Here is a 22760-nt window from a genome sequence, read left to right as displayed (position 1 = left end):
CAGCCTGACCTAAGGTGGGTTGCAACAGCAGCATGACCCCCATACACATATATGGTAAGAAATTAAGAAGTGGGACCCCACATGCACGTTTGGGCTAAAGGTGGCTCCCAAGTCTAAAAGGGCTGAAAAGTGCTGCACTTGATACTGACCTGGTTCACATGAGTAAACAACCCATGGTTGCTTGGGAGCACGCAGGAGTGAACGTGCTGGCTGATCGGTGGTCCATCCCTGGGCTGTTCTCTGTGACATGTGAACCCAGAGATCTGAGTTGTTAAGGGAGAAACAAGCCAGACTTATAACCCAAGAACAGACAATGGGTTCCAGTCTGGGTTGTTTCTCCCCCCATCAACCCAGGGTTCCAAATGTGCACATCACAGAGGACAACACAGGGATTGGGGCATCCCCGGATCCTTTGGCGCACTGGAAGTGGCCAAGTGGTCAGGAGCCAGCATGTTCATTCCCATGGGCTCCCAAGCAACCCACAGTTAAACACCCCACAGGTGGGTTCTTTAATCTTGTGAACCGGGTCGTTGAATGGCATCTATTCGGTCAGTGATTTTGACAGTGTGTGCCAGGTGCTGTACAGAAGGCAGTAGAGTTCTCTCTCTCTCTCTCTCTCTCTCTCTCTCTCTCTCTCTCTCTCTCACACACACACACACACACACCTTTGCAAAGCACCTTGGAGAGCTCCTTTAGAGTTCTGACTGAAACCCAGAGCAGACTCACCACCCCACTGACATCGGAGCCACCAGCCTCCATTGCTTCTAACTCATTTTACACACCCTCACCTCTCCAAAATCAGTTCGAGCCTACAGCTAATTCTGTAATTTGGAGATGAACAGGCCTTCATGCAGGCAAGTTAAAGGATTGTTTGGTGAATCATATCTTTTTAAATACATCTGGGACTACCATTCAGAAAGAGGTTAGGAGGAAACTCTGCACAGATGAGCTGGGATGACCGGAGACCTTTGCTCGCTTCTCCCTGCTTCCCTCCCTCCCCCAAATTGCTTTGCTCCTGCAGGAACTGGGACACATTTAGATCTGATGTGGGGGGCAGGGGTGAGTATATTAAAGGGAAAACAACAGAGACAAGCCAAAAATGCCTTGAGGGGGGAAAACACACACACACACAAACCCAAGCCTTTAAAACTGTCACCATCATCAGAAAGCCCTTATCTCCCACACAGCAGCAGAGAGGGGTAAATGGATACCTCTCAGGATCTGATCCCCTCTGGAGCACCCCCAAATCAGAGAGCTGGTATCATCATTGTGAGTGCCTAAGCTGGCATCTATATGGTACAACTGGAGGCATGGGGAAGGGGGAGCAGAGGGTGACATTACACACATCCAGACACTTTTCTCTCCCCCCCTCCAAGTTCTCACTTTATTAGTGTGTATGTACACGCACGTGCGTGCATGCACGCGCGCGCGCACACACACACACACTATATATATATATATATATATATATATATATATATGAGAGATGAAGGGATTATTTGACTGCAGGTCAACAGTCCCTTAAGAAATTATTTTTGTTAGAGGGAGGAGGTGAGGGATCCCCGCCCCATAGCGCTTGGCAAAAACAGTGCTTTAATCAAAATCTAGATCTGAAAATAGTGATAGACCGATGGGCTTAGGTCTAGGAGCAGAGATGGAAGAACACAGAAGAAAGAGGCCAGAGGTGGAGGGGACAGGCTTAATAGTTTGGTTTTTCTTGCATTCAAAAATAAAACTCTCATTTTCTATGCCAAAACACCCCACTGCAATTTGCAGGCTGATCCCATTTTTCAAGCTCTTCACCTCCCACCCCAAACTATCAAATCCATCACCAAAATGAGATGGGTTCTCTTACCTTTCTTGATCACAGACTGGTCCAAGAGATTCATGCCAGTTTCATCCACTGCCTAAAGGAACAAGGGACAAAGATAATTAAACTGACCTGCCATACTTGCCTGTTAAAAGGATGACTGAAATTATTTTTATTATTATTATTATTATTATTAATAATAATGAGTATAGCAGAAAGACCCACAAAAAAGACCCACAAATTTATCAAGCATGGGGCTCCCATAGAGAAATTCAGAGAAATTCTTAAATGATCTAAAAAGGAAAGAAGATCATGGCTTTACCATGTCCCATTTCTCAAACAGCTTAAAATATTGTCTTTGAGCACTTGGTTTTTAAAGAGAGTCTATTCCATATTTTGTAAAGAAGAAAAGAACACAAGGAACCATCTTGGCTCTTTCAAACAAAAAACAAACAGGAAAATCATGTTTCTGGAGGGAAATAAACCTCAAGAGAGCCCAAAATTGCTCTTTAAAGATATATGGCATATTTCAGCTAAAGGGAAACACTTTTAAGTCCCACTGAGCCACCATTAAGCCCCCACTGGAAGAGATTTATGCATGTGTTTAGCTACCATTGACACCACTGGGACATGAGACTACAATCCATGCTTAAGAGTAAGCCCCATTGAATCAAGTGCAACTTACTTCTGAGTAAACATTCATAGGCCTGGGCAGTAAATTGTAATCCTAAACACACTTGAGAGTAAGTTCTACTGAACACAATGCAACTTACATCTGAGTAGACATGCCTAGGATTGTATTGTAAGAATATTTTAATTTTGGCTACATCAGGAGGACCTAGTTTATTGCTATGTTTCAGAGGAAAACAAAATCCAAAACAGGGTGTCCCGGTAAGACACTTTTCTAAATAGCATTTCTGGGTTTCTTCCATTTCGGGAGTATTTTCAAAACTCAGAAAGCAACTGATTTATTTTTTTGAAGGAGCAATTGTGGGTTTTGTTTATTCTAAAGTAGGAGACTTCTAAAGTTGTTATTATTAAGAAAAATACCCCACAATTTCATGTTACTATTTTTGGTTTTGGACAAGTTGTTTTAACTAGTTCCTAGAAGAGAAAGTTTAATTACCCAGGAACAATAACAACTCCTTTCCAAGCTGGAGATACATCTATCAAAATGGCTCAAGAGTTTTGAACAGGGCAAAGTTTACTGCCATCTCTACTTTTAGAAATGCACTGTGTTTTAAGAGGCTCAAACAGTAGCCCAAACTCAGAAATTTGAGAGGAGGGAAAGAGAGAGAGAGAGAGAGAGAGAGAGAAATCGAATAATGACAAATTAAAATGATCAAATGATTAGGGAAAGATAATTCAAAAAAATTAAAACCTTAAGTTTTAGAGTCTATTTTCACTTTAATATTTTAGATTTTTTAAAAATCAGGAAAAAATGCAACAGCAAAACGGTCACAAGCCCTCATACCCTCACTAACAGTAGTTTCCTGAACAACCTTCTCCGAAGTAAGTGTCAGCAAGTTCTATGGGACTTTCCCCCAAGTTAGATTGTAGCCTTACAATGCAATCCTAAACGTGTCGCCTCGGAAGTAAGCCCTATTGGGTTCAATGGGACTTACTCCCAGGTAAATGAGTACAAGATTACAGCCTGAAGGTTGAAAAGGATGTGGGGTTCTAATTTGGGAAGGGGCACGATCCAGCCAAAGTTAAGCGTTTTAAAATCATGTTGAATTCAACGGGGCAGAACAACAAGAAGAAACAAACCACCTCCTTAACTTAACCCTCCCACCGAAATCAACGAGATCTAAAAACTTAACTTGGATTGGATCGTGTCCTTCGTCGAGACTGAAGAAACACCACAATACAAAAAGGCTCCACGGGGAGAGAGTCAGCCCCCAATTAAAGCAGTGGGGATTATTTATTGGGGAAAAACATGTTCAGGCTGGGAGGGCAAAACACAGAAGGAATTAAGTTCTTCGATCCCGTAATAACCGGGACCGAGCCAGACCCAACCGCCTGCGGATTTGATCCGCTTTCTCGGCTTCTCTCTTCGTCCTTTTCCATTTTCGCCCGCCTGGTTTTCGTGGCGCCCGGTTCGGCCTGAAGTCGGTTCGCCGTCTCCTCGATTCTTTTGAGGGCTCAGCGAAGAAAAGGGGAAGAAATGGAGGAGGGGGAAGATCGTCTGGGTGGCCCGGAAAAGTTAGACGGTAGATTTAGATTTGAGATAGCCTGGGAGGGGGAGGGAGAATTTATTTGAAATAATACAGATGCGGGCGGAGGGTTCGCGCGCTTGGGAGGAAGAGAAGTCCTGGATTTGACACGAAGACGCGAAACAAGTTCGACGGGGGGAAAGAGACGCAGTCCCGGAAAGAAAGGCGCGCGCTTTGGCCAGCCTTGCCACGGACTGCGAGCCTGGTCTACTCGGAAGCCAGCGCCCACCACGGCTCTCCAGAGAACGTATTCCCCGGTAAGTGTCAACAGAAGCAGCATTAGCCCCATTACAGACATCTTTCTCAATGTCTTTGCCTGTTTTCATTTTCTTGAACACTTGTTGGGGGGGGGGAGTTGTCCCCCGACGCCAAAAGTGTTTAAAATGATTCCTCACCTTACTTCGTGTTTTGGAAAAATCGGATTTGATCAGGAATAGTCTGTTAAAATTGTCTCGGATAAAGAACGATTAACTATACCCCCCCTCTAAAGAAAGGTGGGATTTCGTAAAATTGGCTATGTATATATTCAAAGAAAGTAATTTGGAGAGGCGTAGAAGGAAATGTACTATCATCTTCCTGGGGTGTGAGGAGAGAAAGAAGAGAAAATTTGACCAAAGACGACGTTTAAAATTAACACAATCCAAAATTCGCGCTTGATAATCCGCCACCGTTTTGCAATGACTGGACTCCGTTTAAGCCGCGGGTAAAATCGGCTTGGGGGTGGGGGGGATATGTGTTTCCACTGGAAAATACATTTCGTGGAGTTTAAAGGGGCTTACTCACTGGTCCGTGTGGGGAAGAAGGATGACTGAGGCCCTAAACCGAAGAGCAGAGCGGGGCTTAAACAACAACGCCGTTTAGTTTTATCAGCCAATTTTCTCCGCCTTTCTTTCTCCCAGGGGGCTTACAAAGGGACTGACAACCCGATGAAGTCGGTACACAAACCGAGCCTATATTTACCAGAAGGCAAATTGCACTGAACTCAATTGGACTTCTTTCTGTGTAAGCAAACAGCATCGGAGTAGCCAAAAAGCTCTTCGAGAGAAGGGGCCTGAACGCCACCCGTGCCACCAAACAGGTGGTCTTCCTTTTTTCGAAGGCCCCCTGCCCACCCAAGCTGGGGACGTCCTGGCCAGAGGATCTAGGCCTCTGCGCGCTCCTCCTCGGTTGCAGGCGAGGAGAAAGGCCTCTGCCCCCGCCCGGGAACCCCAGGCCCTGCCCAAAGCGCCGGGGCCAGTTTAGAGAGGCAGGAGCGCGCCGGGGCGACGAGGTCCCTTTTTGGAGAGCTGCGGGGAGGCACCGCCGAGCGCGTACCTGGATGTCCTCGATGCTGTGATGGCCCAGGGCGTGGAGCCCGAGCGGCCCCTCGCCCAACGCGTGCGCCCCGTCGGCCAGGCCGTGCAGCAAGCGCGGCACGCCCGGGTAGTCCCTGCGCGGATCCAGGCCGAGCGCGCGGTGCGTCTGGGAGAGCAGGCCGGCCGCTTCCTCCTGGCGCGCCCGCTGCGAGTGCCAGCCGCCCTGCTGGTGCTGGTGGATGGGGTTGATGGCGGTGTAGGGGTCGCCCAGGTGCGGGTAGCCGGCGGCGTCCTGGCTCTGCGAGTAGGGCAGCGGCGGCTGCGGGTAAGGCGGCGGGAAGTAGGGCGGCTGGAAGTCCGAGGCCGGCGTGTGGCACAGCGGCGGGGCCGAGGAGTACGCCGCCGCCTGGTTGAGGGACGACAGCTGCGAGAGGCGGCCTCCGGTGGAGCTCCCGTTCAGGCCATCGGAGCGGTCCTGGAGAGGGGGGGGCAACGGAGAACAGGAGAGGGAGGGAGGGAGGGAGACACGCACGAAAAGGGTCAGCGACAGACGCACGGCGGCGCGTGCCGCCCCGGCCGCCCGCCCGCCCCGTCTAACAGCGCCCGGCTCCGGGGGCTCGAGCGTCGCTAGGGAAGGGCGCGTCGCCGGGGCTCTCAATCGCCGCTCCCCGAGGGCGCTCGGCTCTCCGAACACCTGAGCCTGAGGCGAGGCGCGGCGAGGCGCGGCGCATCGCCGGCCCGCCGAGCCCTGTTCCTCTCCTTCCCTCCTGGGAAGGAGGCAGCGCCCAGGCGCGGCTCCCTACCGGACTCCGAAAACGCGGTGTGTGGGGTGGGGGGGGGGGAGTCTCGCCAAGATCCGCTCTCCTTCTCTGCCCCCCCCCCGACTTTGCGCGCGGCCTAGACCAACTTCGGTCTTTCCGGGCTGCGCGGGGAAAAGCGCCCGAGCCAAAACAAGCGCAAGTTGTTGTCGTCGGTGCCTGGCAAAGGGCGAAAAGCCACACCGGGTTTTGCGCCCTATTGGGGATCTTGAATCGGCTTTGTTGACTGTACCTCCCCTATCCCAGTAACTGGACCGGGGCCCTTTCCTCCCCCGCCTTGTTTTGCTTCCAACAGCGAGACAAAACAGTGACCCCCCAAGAAGAAGAACCTCCCCGCGCGGACACAGACGCAACAACACTCTGCATTTACAAATAAAGAAGCGGGAGCGGGGGAGAGAAAGAGCCTTCCCCGTCGGATCGGGCTTGCTTTTTACCAGTCGCAAACAGCCAGAATCACCTCTGGGGCGTCTCTGTCGGTTCTCCCGTCCTCCCGCTCCTCTTCCACCCGCCCCCCCCCCCGGACCCGGTTTGGTAATTGCCTGTGCCGTCTCGGCGTGCCCAATCCTCCGCAGGAAAAAATCGAACCACCGGCTAGGGACGTTGGGGAGCCCTGACATCTGGCCAACATTAAAGGGTGAAATCTCTCTTAATTTAGAGGTATAGGGTTGCTTCAATTAACTTTCCCTTAGAATGAGCCCTACGGGGAGAGGAAGACGGCGCTTGTCTCTCCTCCCCCCCCGCCCCCCACACCCGAACAAACAGAGTCCAACTCACCATGGCGGAATATGTGTGAACCAACATCTGGGCCAAACACAAACAAAAGTCTTCTGGGAAAAGGCCCCCAAACGGGGAGGGGGGGGTTGAGGATGATAACAAAAGCCCCCCAGCAAAGTATCCGTTAAAACCGAGTGGCGACCTGCGCTCCCATCGATGTCCCCTCCGGGAGGTAGCCAAGCGATCGCCGCGGCGCCGCTGCCTTCCTCTGAAACCCCAAATCTTTCGCGTCAAACGCCCTGTGCTTGCCTCCTAGTTCCTGCTCCCTCTGAACCCAGTGCAACTCCATGGACTCCAGTTATAGAGGCGGGAGCGCGCGCCGAGCAGCGGGAGCGCGCGTTAAAGAGACACAGCGCCCGGCCGTTGCCTTGGGTGTTTCGAGGGGCTGACTTTGCGTCAGGGAGGACTTCAAAACGACGCGGGGGGGGGGGGGGGAGAAAGGACTCCAACGCTTAACAGCCCTAACGTCGTGAGCGACTCAGAAAGAAGTCCCACTGGGTTCAATGAAGGAGACCAGGGCTGAGAGCCGATGCTCCATTGCCTCACAAATAAACCCCACTGCACACGCTGGGGATTTACTTTCGAGGAAACCCCTCCTGATCGGGCTGTTTGCGTTTATTGGGGGTGTCGGATCCGTGGCACATAATGGGAATTAATTCGGGCTAAAAATGCATCGGAATGGGGGGAGGGGCGCGTATTCCCAACCATAATTATTTGGAAGTAAATAACATTGAATACCGTGGTGTTTACTCCCGAGTAGACTTACTTAGGTTCCAGATGCATCTTCCTGGTGAGTATGGGTAAGACTCAATGTCTCCCTTATCACTAGTATAAATTAATCATGTCTTAAATGGCACTATCAGTCACCGGGGTGTAATTATTTCCCACAACACCAAACTTCCTTTTTCTCATTGTTCTTACCTTTTAATCCCATCTCCCCTCACCGCCGCCTTCTTAAAGGTTCCCGCCCGCATATTTCATAAGGCGCCTGACTACAGGACCCTCTCTCCTTCTTGTCTGTTTGGTCCCTCTTCGCCCCCCCCCCCCCCCCCGCCGGAATAGGTCGATGCGAAAAAGTGGCGCTTTCATACACGGCCGAGTTTTTTTCCTTGAACCAGAAGGGAGAGGGCATTTTTTTAAATACACACACACACCCAACTATTTTTGTCAATTTCGATTTGACAACGCTGTGTTTTTGTTTCCTTTCAGCGTTTATAAGGGGAAAGTCTCGGCCGTGGTTATTTCTCGTTACATTGCCCCCCACAAAGCGCAAGGTAAAACGTAAGCGGGGGGGCGGTCTGAGCCCCAGCAGAGGCTGCTGTGTGGATTAGCATCTGAGAAAGTTGGTAACAGTGACTACGATTCTCTCCGGGTTGAGGGGCGGGCGGTAGAGGTGGAGACCCCACAACTCTCCCGTCGCTATTAGGTTTAATTTTATTAGCCCAAACAAGGTGCTAATTCGCCCCCTCCCCCCCCCGTTTCTTCTTCCGTATAAAAGAAAGAGAGGGGAGGTAGGTGGGAAAGGAAAGGCCCCTGCAGCAATGGAAAAAACATCGATCTGCTCGAGCTCGCGCCGAATAACTCCAGAGCAAAGCGGATCCCAAGCGCGACTTCTGTTACTTGTGAAATTGACAAAGTCTTCTCTGCGTGACTTTCCTTTTGCGGGGAAAAGGCTCCTCTGTAACGTGACAGCGGCAGGTAAGCGACGACGTCCAGACTGGAGACGCAATGAATCAGCGGCCACTCGTGATTCCGTCCTAAAGTTGTTTTAATTATTTGGGAGGCAATATAACTGGGGAATGTGTGTACGCGTGCATATCTAGATCCTTTTACAATCCTCCTACTCCGATCCAGATTTTAAATAAATTTACTTCGCACTCCTAATCACATTCTACTTGGGAGTAAGTGGTACTGGTTTTTAACCGGGGGTATTTTCCAACTTATGTACAACTAACGTGGGAGTAATAAGTCACACAGAAGCAAACTAACCACGGAGATCAGAGTAATGGATGTGACTGCTGGTGGGCATAGGATTGTAGCCCTGCAGCAAGTTTACGCGAAAGTAAATCCCGGTGGGTCCATTTCAAGGGAAGCTACTTCACAGATACACAGCGCAGTGGCCCAAATTTGGACATGTTTGAGAGAGAGAGAGAGAGAGATCTTGCTATATTACCTTCAAGATTTAAATCCTAAGGCCATGCCTTTTCCTCTTTCTCTCCCCACTTTCTCGTCTTTAGGAAATCAATTTTAATATCAATGTTTCTTTCACTTATTTCTAGGCAGCTGGGCAGCGAAAAGAAGGCAGGGAGAGATGGGGTGGGGGCAACAATTCACCCAAGAGAGCTCTTCCGAGTCTGAGACTGGAAGTGAGGCCCATTGAGTGTAATAGGGTTTACTTCTGAATGGACACATATAGGATTGCAGTGTCAGTGAGAGAAACATCTTAGGGCAGGACCCAGGCAAAGTGAAGGCCTTTTAAGTCCCATCGATTTTAATGTGGGAGTTGACCACGTGCTTAAATTTCTCTCATAAAAATCAAAGGGGACCGTAAGGCTGGTGTCCCATGCACCTCCTATGGGGCTTATCTCGAGTCCGGATGCTCAGGATGGCAGCGTTAAGCCGCGTTCTTAATTTTACCTGGAACTTGTCCCTAAATTGGGGGCGGGGGGGGACAAAGAATTTGAATATAAACCTGTCCTTTTGTAACTGTGATCTGTTTACCAAAACTTCCGGAATATCTATCACATTTCTCACAAGGAAGGAAGAAATTCTGGAATTATAGAATATAAATTAGAACGCCCCTCCTAGAACATCATGTTTCTTCTTTATTGTCGCTGTCTCTTGGTCAGATACCTTCACAAAACCCAGAAGCCAGTAGAACTGGTAGAACCGGATCCAGATCACCAAATTGTCTAAGGGTTTCTCAACTCGGCTTTGGGGGAGGGTCCAAGATAATAATTTGTCAAACAGTGGGGAGTCCTGGTGCGCGCCCCCTTCCTTACAGGTGTCTTGGTTTTGGTTTATTTTTAGACCCTGGAGAAAGCCGGATAAGACCCAGAGAGCAGAGCATTTTTTTTCCCGCGGAAGGTTTTGTACCTGTTACACTGGTACAAAATAAGTTCCCTAATTCCAAAGCCCCTGGCACATTTTTCTGCAGAATCGATGACGCTGCTTCAGTTAGACCTAAACGCGCTTTGTACGCTTACACGTGTGTAATATTTTCTTTAATAGTTGGCATATACCGGTAACGTATGATACCATAGACACGAATGCCTGTTTTCACAGGTACAGAAGGGAATATATCTGCGCGTCTATACATACTTACTCGGGAGTAAGCCCTAGTGAACACAGTAGAACTTACTAAGGACTAAACGTGGGTGGGATCACGCTGCACGTGTATCTCGTATGTAGAGGTGACCTTCAATACAAAGAAACGTGTGTTTGTGAATGGACGTTTTTTAGGTACGCGTATATTAGGTGAGAGATGTAACATAAGAATATATGCAAACTCAGATACACACAGAAATATCCCAGTCATGCATCGCCCTTCAAAAAAACCCTTTCTACGATCTGTCACGTTTCCTGTGCGTAAAACCTGTTCACCATCCCATCTATAATCTGTGTTATTTATCATCTCACTCTCAGTGATTTGCTGAGTACCACATAAACGTTCACCCATCTCTCTATTTCCCCTTCCCTCCCTGTACACGACCTGCTATGTATCCCCACGCACCCAGGTACTCCTTCAGAGGTACAAAAATAGTCCTGTTTCAGCACCAAAACTTAAGATGTGCGCACAGCGACAAAAGAAAATAGCACGAGAGAAACACAGAAGTAGGAGATGCCTCTCGCCATAGTAAGAACGGCCTTCCAGCAGGAGAACAGGGAAATCCATTCAGTCCAGCTTTGTTTCCAAGGGTGGCCGGCTTTTGGAAAGTCGCTTTCAAGGATGGCATGGAAGGAATGGCCTTTCCTGTAGTCTATCCAAAGAAACTGATATTCAGAGGTAAACTGCTTCTATACATGCAGGTTTGGTTTAGCTATCAGTCAGCCCCCTATTTATATCCTCGTCCATGAATTTGTCTAACCCTTTTTAGCCATCGAAGTCAGTGGCTACCACCAACCACAATTTGTGCTGGACTGGTGCGGGCTCCCGAACTATGCCTTTATGCGAAGAAATGCTTCGTTCGGGCAGGTCTGAACCTACCACTGGTCAATTTGACTGGCCTGGAGAGAGAAAATACTTTTACCATACACCTCGTACAGAATAATCCTAAGCATGTTTACTCAGAAGTAAGCCCCACTCAGTTCAATGGGACTTTAATATAATTGGACTAACTTCTGAGTAAACATGCTTAGGATGGCGCTGTTAAGGCTGCAATCCTTTGCCCCTGGGAGTAATCCCCACTGAACTCAATGGGACTTACTTCTGAGTAGACATGCATAGGATGGCGTGTAAGTCATCTATTTTCTCCCCCCCCTCCACAAAAAAACCCCAAAAACTAAACAGCACCAAGAACATATTCTTTAACAAAATAAACGATGGTGACCCCAGGAACTTGGAGGGAGGGCGTCTGTCAGCCAAAAGCGTTCCCAAAAGATCTGTAGTCAACTCCATCCCATCCTCAAATTCGAATAAGGAAAGAAGAAGCGAGACATCTAGGAATAAATTACAGCACACGTGTAGAGTGTGTCTGAAAGAACGTTATTGCAAACCATTTATTTGCAAATTCAAATAATTTATTTGCAAATTCTCAAAGAGAAAAATCAAGGCCATTTTCTTGCACTAAAAGTGTCGCGGGATTGGAAGAGAAATCATTATGCTGAACATTTCTGCAGTGGCATATTCACTTTTTTTTAAAAGTCTGCGGAAGAGAAATCGTATTTTTGGGTCAAACTATACAGATTTGTTTTCAGGTACAAACGTAGACCCTTCGATTCCTAGAGAAATGGCTTGTCCTAAACCAGACCGGGGAAAGTAACATTTACAAAGGAAACGCAAAACTGGGTGTGTGCGTGTGAAAGCAACCAAAACTCTCTTGCCCTCCCACCGGTCCTTCTGAAGAATCGGATGTTCCAAAAAGTAGGATACGATCCACGCAAAACTGACGAGTTCGTTATGGGAGAGATTCGAGAACGTGCTGAAATTTCTCCGACGCTGAAATCAAACTAGACTAACAGCTCGTGTATGTCTACTCGGAAGTAAGTCCTACTGTGTTCAATGGAGCATACTTCCAAGTAAGGATGGATAGGATGGTAAATGGCTTTTGCAATCCTTTGGGCATTTTCTTGCCAGGATATCCCATTGAAATCAATAGAACTTTCCTCCTCCATTAATAATACTATTTAATAATAATAATAATAATAAATGTGCTTCAAATATACACCAACACCCCGCAGAGATCCCTTGGGCCGCAGGTTCATAATAAAAAAAATGACTTTCTACTAGTAGCCATGTAGAGGATCGGGCTGTACATGTGGTTTACTTTGGCTTGGATTGTGGCCACGCAAAACCAGTGGAGACCTATTTCTGCCTGCGAAAACAACAAAACAAATGCAAACGAACAAAAACAGCAGAGACCCGGCAGCGGCCCCCGCCTTCGCCGGTTGCCACTCCAGCCACTTAAAGCGCGCTTCATTCATTTGATGTGGCTTTTGAATCTCTTAGACCGTTTCAATAAATCACTGCAAAGCCTTAGGACATGGTCGCGTGGCATTTCTTACAGCTGGTTCCTTTTATTTGGGCGTGGGGGTGGGGGAGAGAAAGAGGCAGGTGTATGGAAAGCGGGACGGGGTGGGTGGGGAGAACCTTCCAAAGCATTAGGGAAAAGAGATTTTCCCCATATATATTTTTTATATTATTATGATTATGATTAGCAGCAGCAAACAGCAGTCATGGAATCCAGACAAAGTTAAAGACTCCTCGCTAAGATCTCGACCTTAAGCAACATTGACTCAGAAGAAACTGTCAATTGGATTTCTTTTTTTCTTTTCTTTCTTTTTTTTTAAGTAGACCTGGGAAGCGAGTCCTTTTCTTTCACTGGGCGAGGTTTCAGCAGCATACGCCTAAGGATCAACGGGACTCAAAGGCATATGGGACTTACCTGGGAGTACATCTCATTGAACCCAATAGGACTTATTTTCAAGTGAATAAGGATGGGAAAAATGCTTACTTGTGGGTGTGTCGTGCACAGTAATTATAAGGAAGAGCAATAAGCAAGTCAATAGATAATATTTATGCTGCAGCTATGAGGCTGAAAGGCTAAATTTTAAAATATTTTAAAATGTTCAAATATTTTATAATTTGGACAGCATTTTTCAGTGTAGGAAATGCTTTTGGGGATTGTTTCCTTATTTGTTTGTTTTAATTAAAGCTTTTTTATGTGCTATATAATAACCGCAGTGATGAGAGCAATGACAAAGAATCAATATTCTTCTTATTAAGGAGTCGCAGTGTGAGCCAATCACCACAACACACAAGTCAATCTGAAGACAACCAGAGGATGCGGGCGGGGGGGGGGGGGGTCAGTTTGAAAAACCCTGAGGAAACGGGTCCTGCCCTTCTTAAAGTCGATCCCTTTGTGAGGGAAATCAGGTTTGGAAGGAAAGAGGAAAGGTCTTAAAAGGATCCCCACAGCTACAAAGTCAGGTTCAGAGTCCTGACTTGCACCACGTTGACGGTAATGGGATTCCTCCAGTGTAAAAGGCCAGATCCAAACAAACTCAAAAGACTTTTCAAACCATTGATTCCAATGGGAGAGGGGAGCGCTTGCTTAACACGTCTTTAACTTGTGTTGGATCGTGGCCTTTAAACGAACTGCGACTGCATTGGACAGCTGTTGCATTTACAGAGTTCGTCTGAAGCGTTCAAAATGCCTCCTATCCGCGATCTAAGTAATAATCCTCAAAGGAGCCCTGTAAATATTATTACGCCCATATTGCAGATGGGAGACTGAGGCGCAGAGAAATTGGTTGGCTTAGTGAAGGTCGTTGCTTTGAACGGAGAGTTCTCCCCATCCCAGCTCAAATGTTATACAGCAGCTGTTTTTATTATTTTAATGACAACAATTACTAAACAAACTACACAGACCCCCGCCCCCATTTCAGTAACCCCCGGTCTATCACCCTACGCGAAAGAGAGGTTAGGTTCGCTCGGATTTAACCGTCACTGACTTCCGAGAAAGCGTTTGTTTTTAGGATCGGGGCGCCAGGCTGCTACTCTTACGGCTGCAGCCGAATCCTACTTCTGTTTACTCGGAAGTAAGTCTCACTGAGTTCAGTGGGACTTTCTTACAAGTAGTTGCGACCTGACGTCGAAGCCCACGGTAATCCAAGTAAGAACGTGGCGAGGAAAGAGGAGAGTCCGTCGGAACAAGAGAAACAACAAAAGCCACTTAAGAGCCCAGAGGGCTTCGGCTATTGGGCGGTATAGAAATGAAATGAAATAAATAAATAAAGAGCCCCGATCCACTGCTGCACGACTGAGTAAATCCCGCTTGGTTTCATTGGTATTTACTCAAGTAAGCACGCCATTGCAGGGTTCGGATTCCGCGCCACGTCCCTCGTGCATCGGATCGGGCTGCAACCATCCCAGGCGCACTTACTCGGAAGTAAGTCCCATTGAAGTTAGCGGAGGGCTTTACTGTCCATCCAATGGCTTCGCAGACACCCCTACCAGCCGGTTCCTGCTGCTGCTGCCGCCGCTGCCTCCTGTCCTTACCTGCAGGTAGTAACGCTCCTCTTTGATGTTGCCTGTCTTCCAATGCATCCCTCCGGTGTAAGGCTTTGGAAGCAAAGCGACGGAGAGGGGTTGAAGGGAGAAAGAAAGAAAGAAAGAAAGAAAGAAAAGCAGGGTCCTTTTCCTCTCTTCTCCTCTGCCTCCTTCGCCCAGCCTTCCCACTCCTGTGAAATTCAGCACTGTGCGTGTATGTATATATAAAGTGGAGAGAGGAAAGTTGCAACTTGGAGTTGGAAGCGATTCGGAGTACCCCCCCCCCCCAAACGACACTCAAAGAGAAAGAGGCGGTGTGGAGCCCAGAGGGAGCAGCAGCTGTTCTGGCATCTCGGAGGGGCCTCCCAAACCTTTCTTCTTATGCTGCAGGGGGTTGTTATTCCAGGCACAAACACACACACACACACACACCGAATTCGGAGCAAGGCTTGGTAGTTCTCTGGCTGCAGGGCGCAAAGTCAGGGGTGGGGGTGGGGTGTCGCTCCTCATTGGGATCCTTTAATCCATAATTTCACACACACACCCCTCTCTCTCCGCCTGCTCCTTTGGAAGTTGAAAACAAAATCCAGTACTGCTTATTGGGGTGGGGGGATTGTTTCCTCCCCTCCAGGATGAAAAAGTGTTATTTGGTTGTTGTTGTTTAAGGGGGAAGGGTTGCTTATGATGACTGCTTAGGAAAACTTCCATTGAAAAGTTGGGTTGATTTTAGGAGCCATGAATCAAAGTAGCCTGGAAGACAGCCTATCAACTTCTTAGCCCCGCCTAGAAACTCCAGATTTGTGGAAGCTAGCAGTGGTTACACTCTGGCATGTGTACCCTGAGTATGCTCAGAGGCATTATTGTATCTTCCAGAGAGATAGCAGTGATTGTCTGCTGCACCATTGGACTGAGTTCTACATTTTAATAGTGATATCTGCCTTTCTACCTATCTAATCAATTAGACTAAATCCAACCCCTGCACCTCTTTATGATCAGTGGAATGGTGGTATGCACAGAGCTCTTGTGGCTGGATTGGGCTAGGAACAAGGTGTGCAGTGTACTACCATGGTTGCATGACCCCCTAGCTGGATTGGAGAATGAATGAACAAATGAACACACAGACACGCTTGCGCCTGCACACACAGAAGTATTTCTTAGATTATTAGCAGTAAGTGTTTCCCACCAGAAATGTTGTATGCCATCCTTTCCTGGTGTTTTCTAGTTCTGGATATTATTTATTACTTCCTCAGCTATTTGTATGTTTCTGTAATCATCATCATCTTTCCTCCAACCTTTTCATCCCATTATGGTGTGATGGGGTATTTGTAGGAATGGATGAACCTAACAGTTTTTCTTTCTCCTACATTTGAATCATTTAAATTTCAAGTTCTTTCCATCCCAAATATGAGGAAATGTGCGAATGCTGTTAAAGTCTTATCAAAAACAAACTGAAACAACATTCTCACTGATATGCAACAGACAAATTCAGTAGGTACATGGAAAGAACCATGTTGTATCTGCCTGCCCTAAAGCTATTAAAGATGAGGAGCCTGTCAGAAAAAAAGGTGGCAACTCTAATTCAGCACTAACATGGCTGGATACACAGGGATTAAAACCAAGATATTTAAGGTGCAATCATATGAATGTTTAGATAGGAAAAAAGGCCTACAATTCCCAGCATGCCCCAACCGTGCATGGTAGGAATTGCAGGCCTTTATTCTGTCTAAACACGCATAGGATTGCGCCCTGAATGGCTAAGCATTCAAAGCCCTGGGCCTGGACGGATGAATGTGTCAGTTAGTTTCAGTTTCTCCCATATTCAAACTTTTTAAATCTCAAGTTCTTTCCATTCCAAATATGAACAATTTTGCAAATGTTTGATAGATGCTTATAGAAAATGAATCAAAACTAAATTCTCACCCATTCTGTTTTTTGGTGGTGATGATGGTACAATAATGGTGATACAACAATATCGATTCCATGAAAGTGGCAATGCTCCATAGGTTTATGGATGAAGTCTGTGCGACCATATCACAAGGTCTACTTTTTAGAGTAAAGGCCCTGGCCTAAGTGTATTGAGAGCAACTGGAAGAAGCTGAAAGCCTATTAAGAATAGTATCACCAATAGGGTTTGAGCATGAATAATTGTGCAAATATGGAGTCCACTTCTGAGTTTGTGGGGCTCTTATAACATTAATGTCTACTACCATAAGGCTATGTGTATTCTGAGTTTTTAAAAAAATGTGCGGCAAGAAAAGTTGAATTCTGCATCCTTATGCAAATTAAGTAACTCTCCATGACATCATATTTTGCATAATTTATTCTGTTAGGTTTGTTATGGGAAGGGAGAAGGAACTATGCAGGTCTCTGAAGCCCTATCCTTGACCACTGGAAATCTCTGAAACTCAGTAGCTTCTGTAATTTTACCATAAATCTTTCAGCATGTTTTTGCAACTATAAGGGCTAGAACCTTTTACAAAAGATAATAGCATCATCCTATATTGTTTCTAGTTGAGGCTGATCCTGAAGCACCAGAAGAAAACTATGGGGAAGAGAAACCCTTAGAAGGTCAAACAACCAACAGAAGCTCATATGTCACCCTTCAAAAATAAAACTGGCTCTCAGAGACCACACTTATGTTCAAATCTATAGTCTAGGTCTATGGCCTCTACACAATTCACTGAAGCACTGAGGCTCCAGAGCTCACCATGTTTTTGTGGCTTTCTGTTTAGAGTAGACATCATGCCTGACACTAGGGGTTGACAAGATAGGGCACTAGGCCTTGAAGCAATGGGCCGGCTGAGCTCTGACAGCACTGCCGTTTTTTATTTCACATGAAGCCCTGAGGAAGATTGGAAGCTACACGAGTCTATCTTATGCTGTCTCTAACCTTCCAAGACACCCAGTGCTAAGTGAAAGAACCATGGACCCAAATCCTCTGCAATGTGGGTGAGGGTTCTCCATTTTCAAAGTAAAGCACCTGAGAATATCGGAGGCAGAGGACTTGGGGTGTGAGGATGAGCATAGAAGGACCCAGGTTCATGCCAGGAGCTGGGATGAACCTCCGTTTCTCCCATGTTGTAGTGAGAGGGCACCCCCAAAAGATTCACATGCCCCCTCTCTCTCTTTTGCTTTGCTTATCCTGTCCACCCTGCTCCCGTCCCTCACTGTCTAAAAAGGCCCACTGATGTTCTCCAGGCCCAAGGATCCCATTATCCTGGGCCCTGAAAGACATTTTCCAAATTTGTTATCACGGACCTCCTACTTAAGGACAAAAAACCTATCTGAGGAATTTTTAAAAACACCACATTAGAACAGCTCAGGGTTATGCGAAGCCAACAAAGGTCAGGCTGACCAAAGGGGACAGGCCCCAGAGAATTAAAAAGCCTGTGTGGCAAAATATGGGGGTTGGTCTAATGCAATTCCACCCTTCCAGCATCACCCATATGTGGTATGGAGCAGTCAACCACCTGGCCATACAGCCGGGGCACCATTTTAGTTCCCATCAGGGAGAGGGAGGGGTTTCAGCAAGGCTTAAAGCCTGTTCTAAATTGCCAAAAAGCACTGTATTTCAAGACAGTTTATTGTGGTAACTCTTGTGTACCTCATACTATTACAGCAGTGTTATCACTGCAGGTCAGTCAGTCTACTATTAGACTGTAAGCAAACTGATTTGTCCCTTGGGCATGCATACCTAGTTCATAAGCCCATTTAACTGTTTATAATAATCGTGTGTGGAACCATTGAGTTGGTTGGAAATATACATGGTTCTGAGGAATAATTGCATGTGGTCTGAAACACTGGCAGGGGTGGGGGGTGATAAGAACAAAAGCCCTCCCCAAAATTGTGCCCCCTGCCACAAAACAGTGGCAAGTTGGCACCCTGCCTACACCAGACCCATAAAAATGGTTTAGGTGAGCCCAGAAGGAAGATTATGCCTCTCTTAATGACTTCCCAGGCGTTTCTGCCTTCTGTGTTGGGACAGGAGTCAAGTTTTAAACTGTCCACTACATGGCAGAAATAGCCTGTTTGAGAAAGGGGGTGAAATTGTCTGGCATGAAGGGAAAACACTTTAGCCTAAACTGTAATCCACTGTTATGTGTGATAGACATTAACAAACAGAATACCACATTAAATTTAATTTCATTCTACTCTTCCTGCCTGCAGCAATTGTTCCCTTCATTTTCATTTTCCCCCTGAATTCCCACAACTCAGGCCGCTTTGAATTCCAGGTTTAATTAACAATGCTCATTAAATGAATTTTTATTCCTTTCTTTTAATATTACTCTGCCACCTGTCTTTAGACGTTGAGGGCTGACTGTTTATTCTAATTTATTACTATTAAATATGGCATTAAAAGGAGCAATGAAAGAGGGTGGGGGAGGGGGGAAAGGTAGAAGTGCAACAGGGAAACTGTTCAAATGGGTCTTTACTTCTATTCCCCTCTCCTGTCACTGGTTCCTACTCTTTCTCTAACAAAGATAACCTAAAAGGTATTTCAATGATGCAGTGCCTGAAAATTCTGTGGGATTATATTTATTTTCCACCAGACCTGTTTCATTTGCCAAAATTGGATCAGACATGCTATATTTTGCAGTAATTTTCCACCTCATTCTTAAAATCCATTGCCCATCTAGTCTGTATAAAGTCAGTTCTCTATTCTCTGGGAAAGAGTTGAAACAGTGCAAAAAGTTAGTGGGGAAGGGCAGCCGGCTGACAGCAAAGGTGAGTGGCGTGTTGCGATTCGTTCTCTTTAAAAAGGGACAAGTGGACTATAGAGGCAACAAAAACGAATACCAGCATTCCTAACTCATCCTGAGTTGTCACAAATTCCAGCATATAGAACGGAGCCTCTATATCAGGAGTGCAGAATGTCAGACCTGGGAGCTAATTCAAGCCTGCCTGGGATCCCAGTGTGGCCCTCTGGGGTTCCCCAAATGACCCCATCCCCTTTCCCCGACCATTTCATTTCATTCATTTCATTTATTATATTTCTATACCGCCCCATAGCTGAAGCTGTCTGGGTGATTCACAAAATTAAGAACCATTAAAACACATTATGCAAGGTACAAAAAGAACAGCATTTACAGAAAACCATAAAAACAGATAATACAGACAACATATCTAAAAACAATTTGTTAAACTATCAGCCAAAGATGATCCAAGACTAATTTAAAAGTCATTGTCTGCTGCCAAATGCCTGAGAGAAGAGGGCAATTTTAACCTGGCACCAAAAAGATGACAATGTTGGCACCAGGCGGACGACTGATTGGCGGTTTCCCGGCCTTTGTGCAGTATTTTCCCCATTTTAAAAGGCTGAAATGCCTCTCCGAAGGCTTAGTTCCTGGCAGTACGAGCTTTAAGCTACAATATGTTGGAATTTTGGACCTGCTTCTTTTGCCTTTGCCCTCCCCACCACTGGAACGCGACCCCTGAGAGCTCCTCTGAAATGGAATTTGGCCCTCAGGTTGAAAGAGATCAATGCCCCTGCTCTATATACAGGGACAGTATGCTTCTGAATGCCAGGTACTGCGGAAAGGTCATCTCATCTTCACGCCCTACTTGTGATCTTAAATAGGCTAGCTGCTAATGGAAACCTAATATTGAACTAGGTGTAGTTATTGCAAAGTAGGTAGGAAAACTGCAATGAATATGGACTTGAGCACACTCCGGGAGAGAGCGGAGGACAGGAAGGCCTGGCGTGCTATGGTCCACGGGGTCACGAAGAGTCGGACACGACTTAACGACTGAACAACAACAACAACAACAAGGTAGGAAAACATGTATACAGCAGATTTTTTTTACATTCAATAATCTTAGCAGTTATACAGCACAAGAGTTTCCAAACTCCTAATTCTTAGAGAATCCCTTCCATGTTGATTTGTTTGCGAGGAAACGGCTGCATATCTATCATGGAAACTCTGAATCTTGCAGGGGATTCTGGGATGCACGCTTAGTTCATGGCAGCTCTCAGCCAGGCCTGCAGGAACTATTACCCATGGAAAGTGAAAAGGTACCCACATGCTTTAGAATATGCCTTACATTCCCTTGCTGGTATATATTCCAAGGAAAGTTTAGAAATGAGGCTGTATTTTGATGCAGAGGCCCAGGCTCTTCTGCATTAAAATCACCCTTTCCCTGATATACTAGTTTTCTTCCTGCAGGGAGTTTTCCCACAAAAGACCATACCATGTGATTTTGCTGACTGAGTAGCTCCATCCTTGGGCTGGCTTGCCTTGACAAAGGTTGAGAGGGCAGGGCAGGGCAGGGCAGGGCAGGGCAGGGCTGGCCCTACCATTAGGCAGAGTGAGGCGAGTACCACAGGCAGCAGCCTCCTGGCTTTTCTTCCTGAACCCCCCAGCTGTTCCCTTCTGGTTTAGGACAGAGCTGTGAATGCCACACAACCTGTCCTGGGCCCCCTAAACTAGCCCTCTGCCTCAGGTGTGGTGAAGGACACTATACCATCGCAAGCGTTGAAGTAAATTTCAACTGCAGCCAGCTTCTGTACACGAGATGGGGACAAGGCACCATCTTGTCCTTTGCCTCAGACAGCAAAATGTATTGGGCCACCCTTGTGAAAGGGCATCTACTATCCACGCATAGTTTCTAAAATGGGAGTTGTGGGCTTCCCTAAGAGGCCGAGACAGTTGAAAGGGGAGACAGGATGCTTCACCATGACACCTCCCTGCCTAGATTTTGTCTGTATCTTGACTGGGCCAAGCTAGGCCTAATCACTAAAGTATGCAGTCAGATAGACCTCACAGGCATAGCTGGAGGTCAGTTCGCACAGCCAGCTTGGCATGTTGAAAATGGAATAGCAGTGCTAAGCTCTGGTGAAGTGCTTGTGCGATGGTTTTATCACATATTCCCCACCCCCTTCTGCATCTCTCACAGTGTGCAAAAGGTACACACCCGGCCTGTGTCTGAACCAGCCCTCAGACACTTCAGTAAATCGCCAGCTCTTCCTATCAGCATGTGTGTCTGCTGAAGTCTTGTGTAAACGGGGCCAAAGTACTGCCACCTCAAACATGGCATTTTTTCCCTCCCCAGGTGTTTGTTCATGGGTGTAGGGAAGAAAAGCTTGCACACGGTCATGTGTGAAAATCATGCAAATATTATGCCACCTGAACATGTGAAGCTCAAGCTGTCTTATATAGAATGGGACTACTGCCTCAGTGTCAAGGGCTCCTTGGAGGCCTCTCTCAGTCTAATCCAGTAGCCAAGTCCAGACACAGACAAAGGGATTATTTTCAAAGCTTTATTCCTCTTTTACAATTTAACAACTCTACTGTTAGCAAGTAGATATGAGCAGCAGAGTACCTATGCCCTAAGTTGGAACAGGTGGTCCCCGTTTGAAGGAGAATCACTGGCAGACCCTGAACTTATGGGCTAGGGAGAGTCCCTCCCCTTTTCCCTTGGATCTTCTGGGCGCAGCCGTTGTTTGCGCGCCAACCGGGCACTACGCCTCCTTTCCGCGCCCTCCATTTGGCGCCGCTCCCTGCATCGGCGTCGCGCGTCCAGCAAGTCTGCTTCCCGCGCTCCGTCACTCCCAGGACTGCTATCTAAGCTAGGAATGCCGGTGGGAGGAATCCCTGCCAGCTGTTGGCCCTGGGAAGGATGAGCGTGCTCCTCTCCCGGGAGCGGCTCCTCTTCCTCAGAATCAGAACTACTCTGAGATTCTATGGGCTCAGTGTCCACCCTGACACTCAGGCAAAGTGGGGGTTTGGGGGAGGGAGCAGCCATTCTGCCCAGTAGCCTTTGAGCTGGAGATACCGGGATGACGCTGGCACTTTGTACGTGCTCTAGGCCTGAGTAGGCCTCCCCCATCGTAGTTAAATACCTCAGCGGGAGCTTCTCAACATGCATACTAGCAGCAGCACAGAGTCATGTGAGGACAGAGTGCATATTTACGGGGGCGGGGGGGGTCCCCTCATCTACACAATGTATACCTTGATAAGGTAAATGTCATGAGTGAAAAGGCCCACAGGTACTTTAGAATGACAGGATTCATGCGGGATGTGAAAGAAAAGTCTAAAGGTTTTTACTTAACATAAGAGTGACCCCTAGTGGTAAATTCTAAGTATTCCGCAAAAGTTATTTTTCTTTCTGCATATTTCTTATCTGTTGGCATGTTAT

At 47.0% G+C, this 22760-nt stretch overlaps 1 protein-coding gene across 1 annotated transcript in view; it reads right to left on the bottom strand.

Annotated features, from left to right (window-relative positions):
* The window catches only part of TFAP2E (transcription factor AP-2 epsilon), a 112989-nt gene extending 90538 nt beyond the window's left edge, over positions 1-22451 (bottom strand). Inside the window, exons 1-7 of the mRNA XM_084816358.1 lie at positions 22398-22451; positions 14634-14696; positions 9767-9946; positions 6597-6756; positions 6229-6298; positions 5341-6088; positions 1856-1907 (exon numbers count right to left, since the gene is read on the bottom strand). Of these exons, the coding sequence (XP_084672484.1) occupies positions 1856-1907; positions 5341-6088; positions 6229-6298; positions 6597-6756; positions 9767-9946; positions 14634-14696; positions 22398-22451 (1327 nt within the window). The remainder of the gene's footprint in view (positions 1-1855; positions 1908-5340; positions 6089-6228; positions 6299-6596; positions 6757-9766; positions 9947-14633; positions 14697-22397) is intronic.
* Positions 22452-22760: the final 309 nt, after the last annotated feature.

Source organism: Heloderma suspectum, chromosome 10 (assembly GCF_057233095.1).
Source record: "Heloderma suspectum isolate Gila_16-S chromosome 10, 16-S_ref, whole genome shotgun sequence".
In the NCBI taxonomy this organism is placed as follows: domain Eukaryota; kingdom Metazoa; phylum Chordata; class Lepidosauria; order Squamata; family Helodermatidae; genus Heloderma; species Heloderma suspectum.
This window is presented reverse-complemented; position numbering and strand designations above follow the sequence as displayed.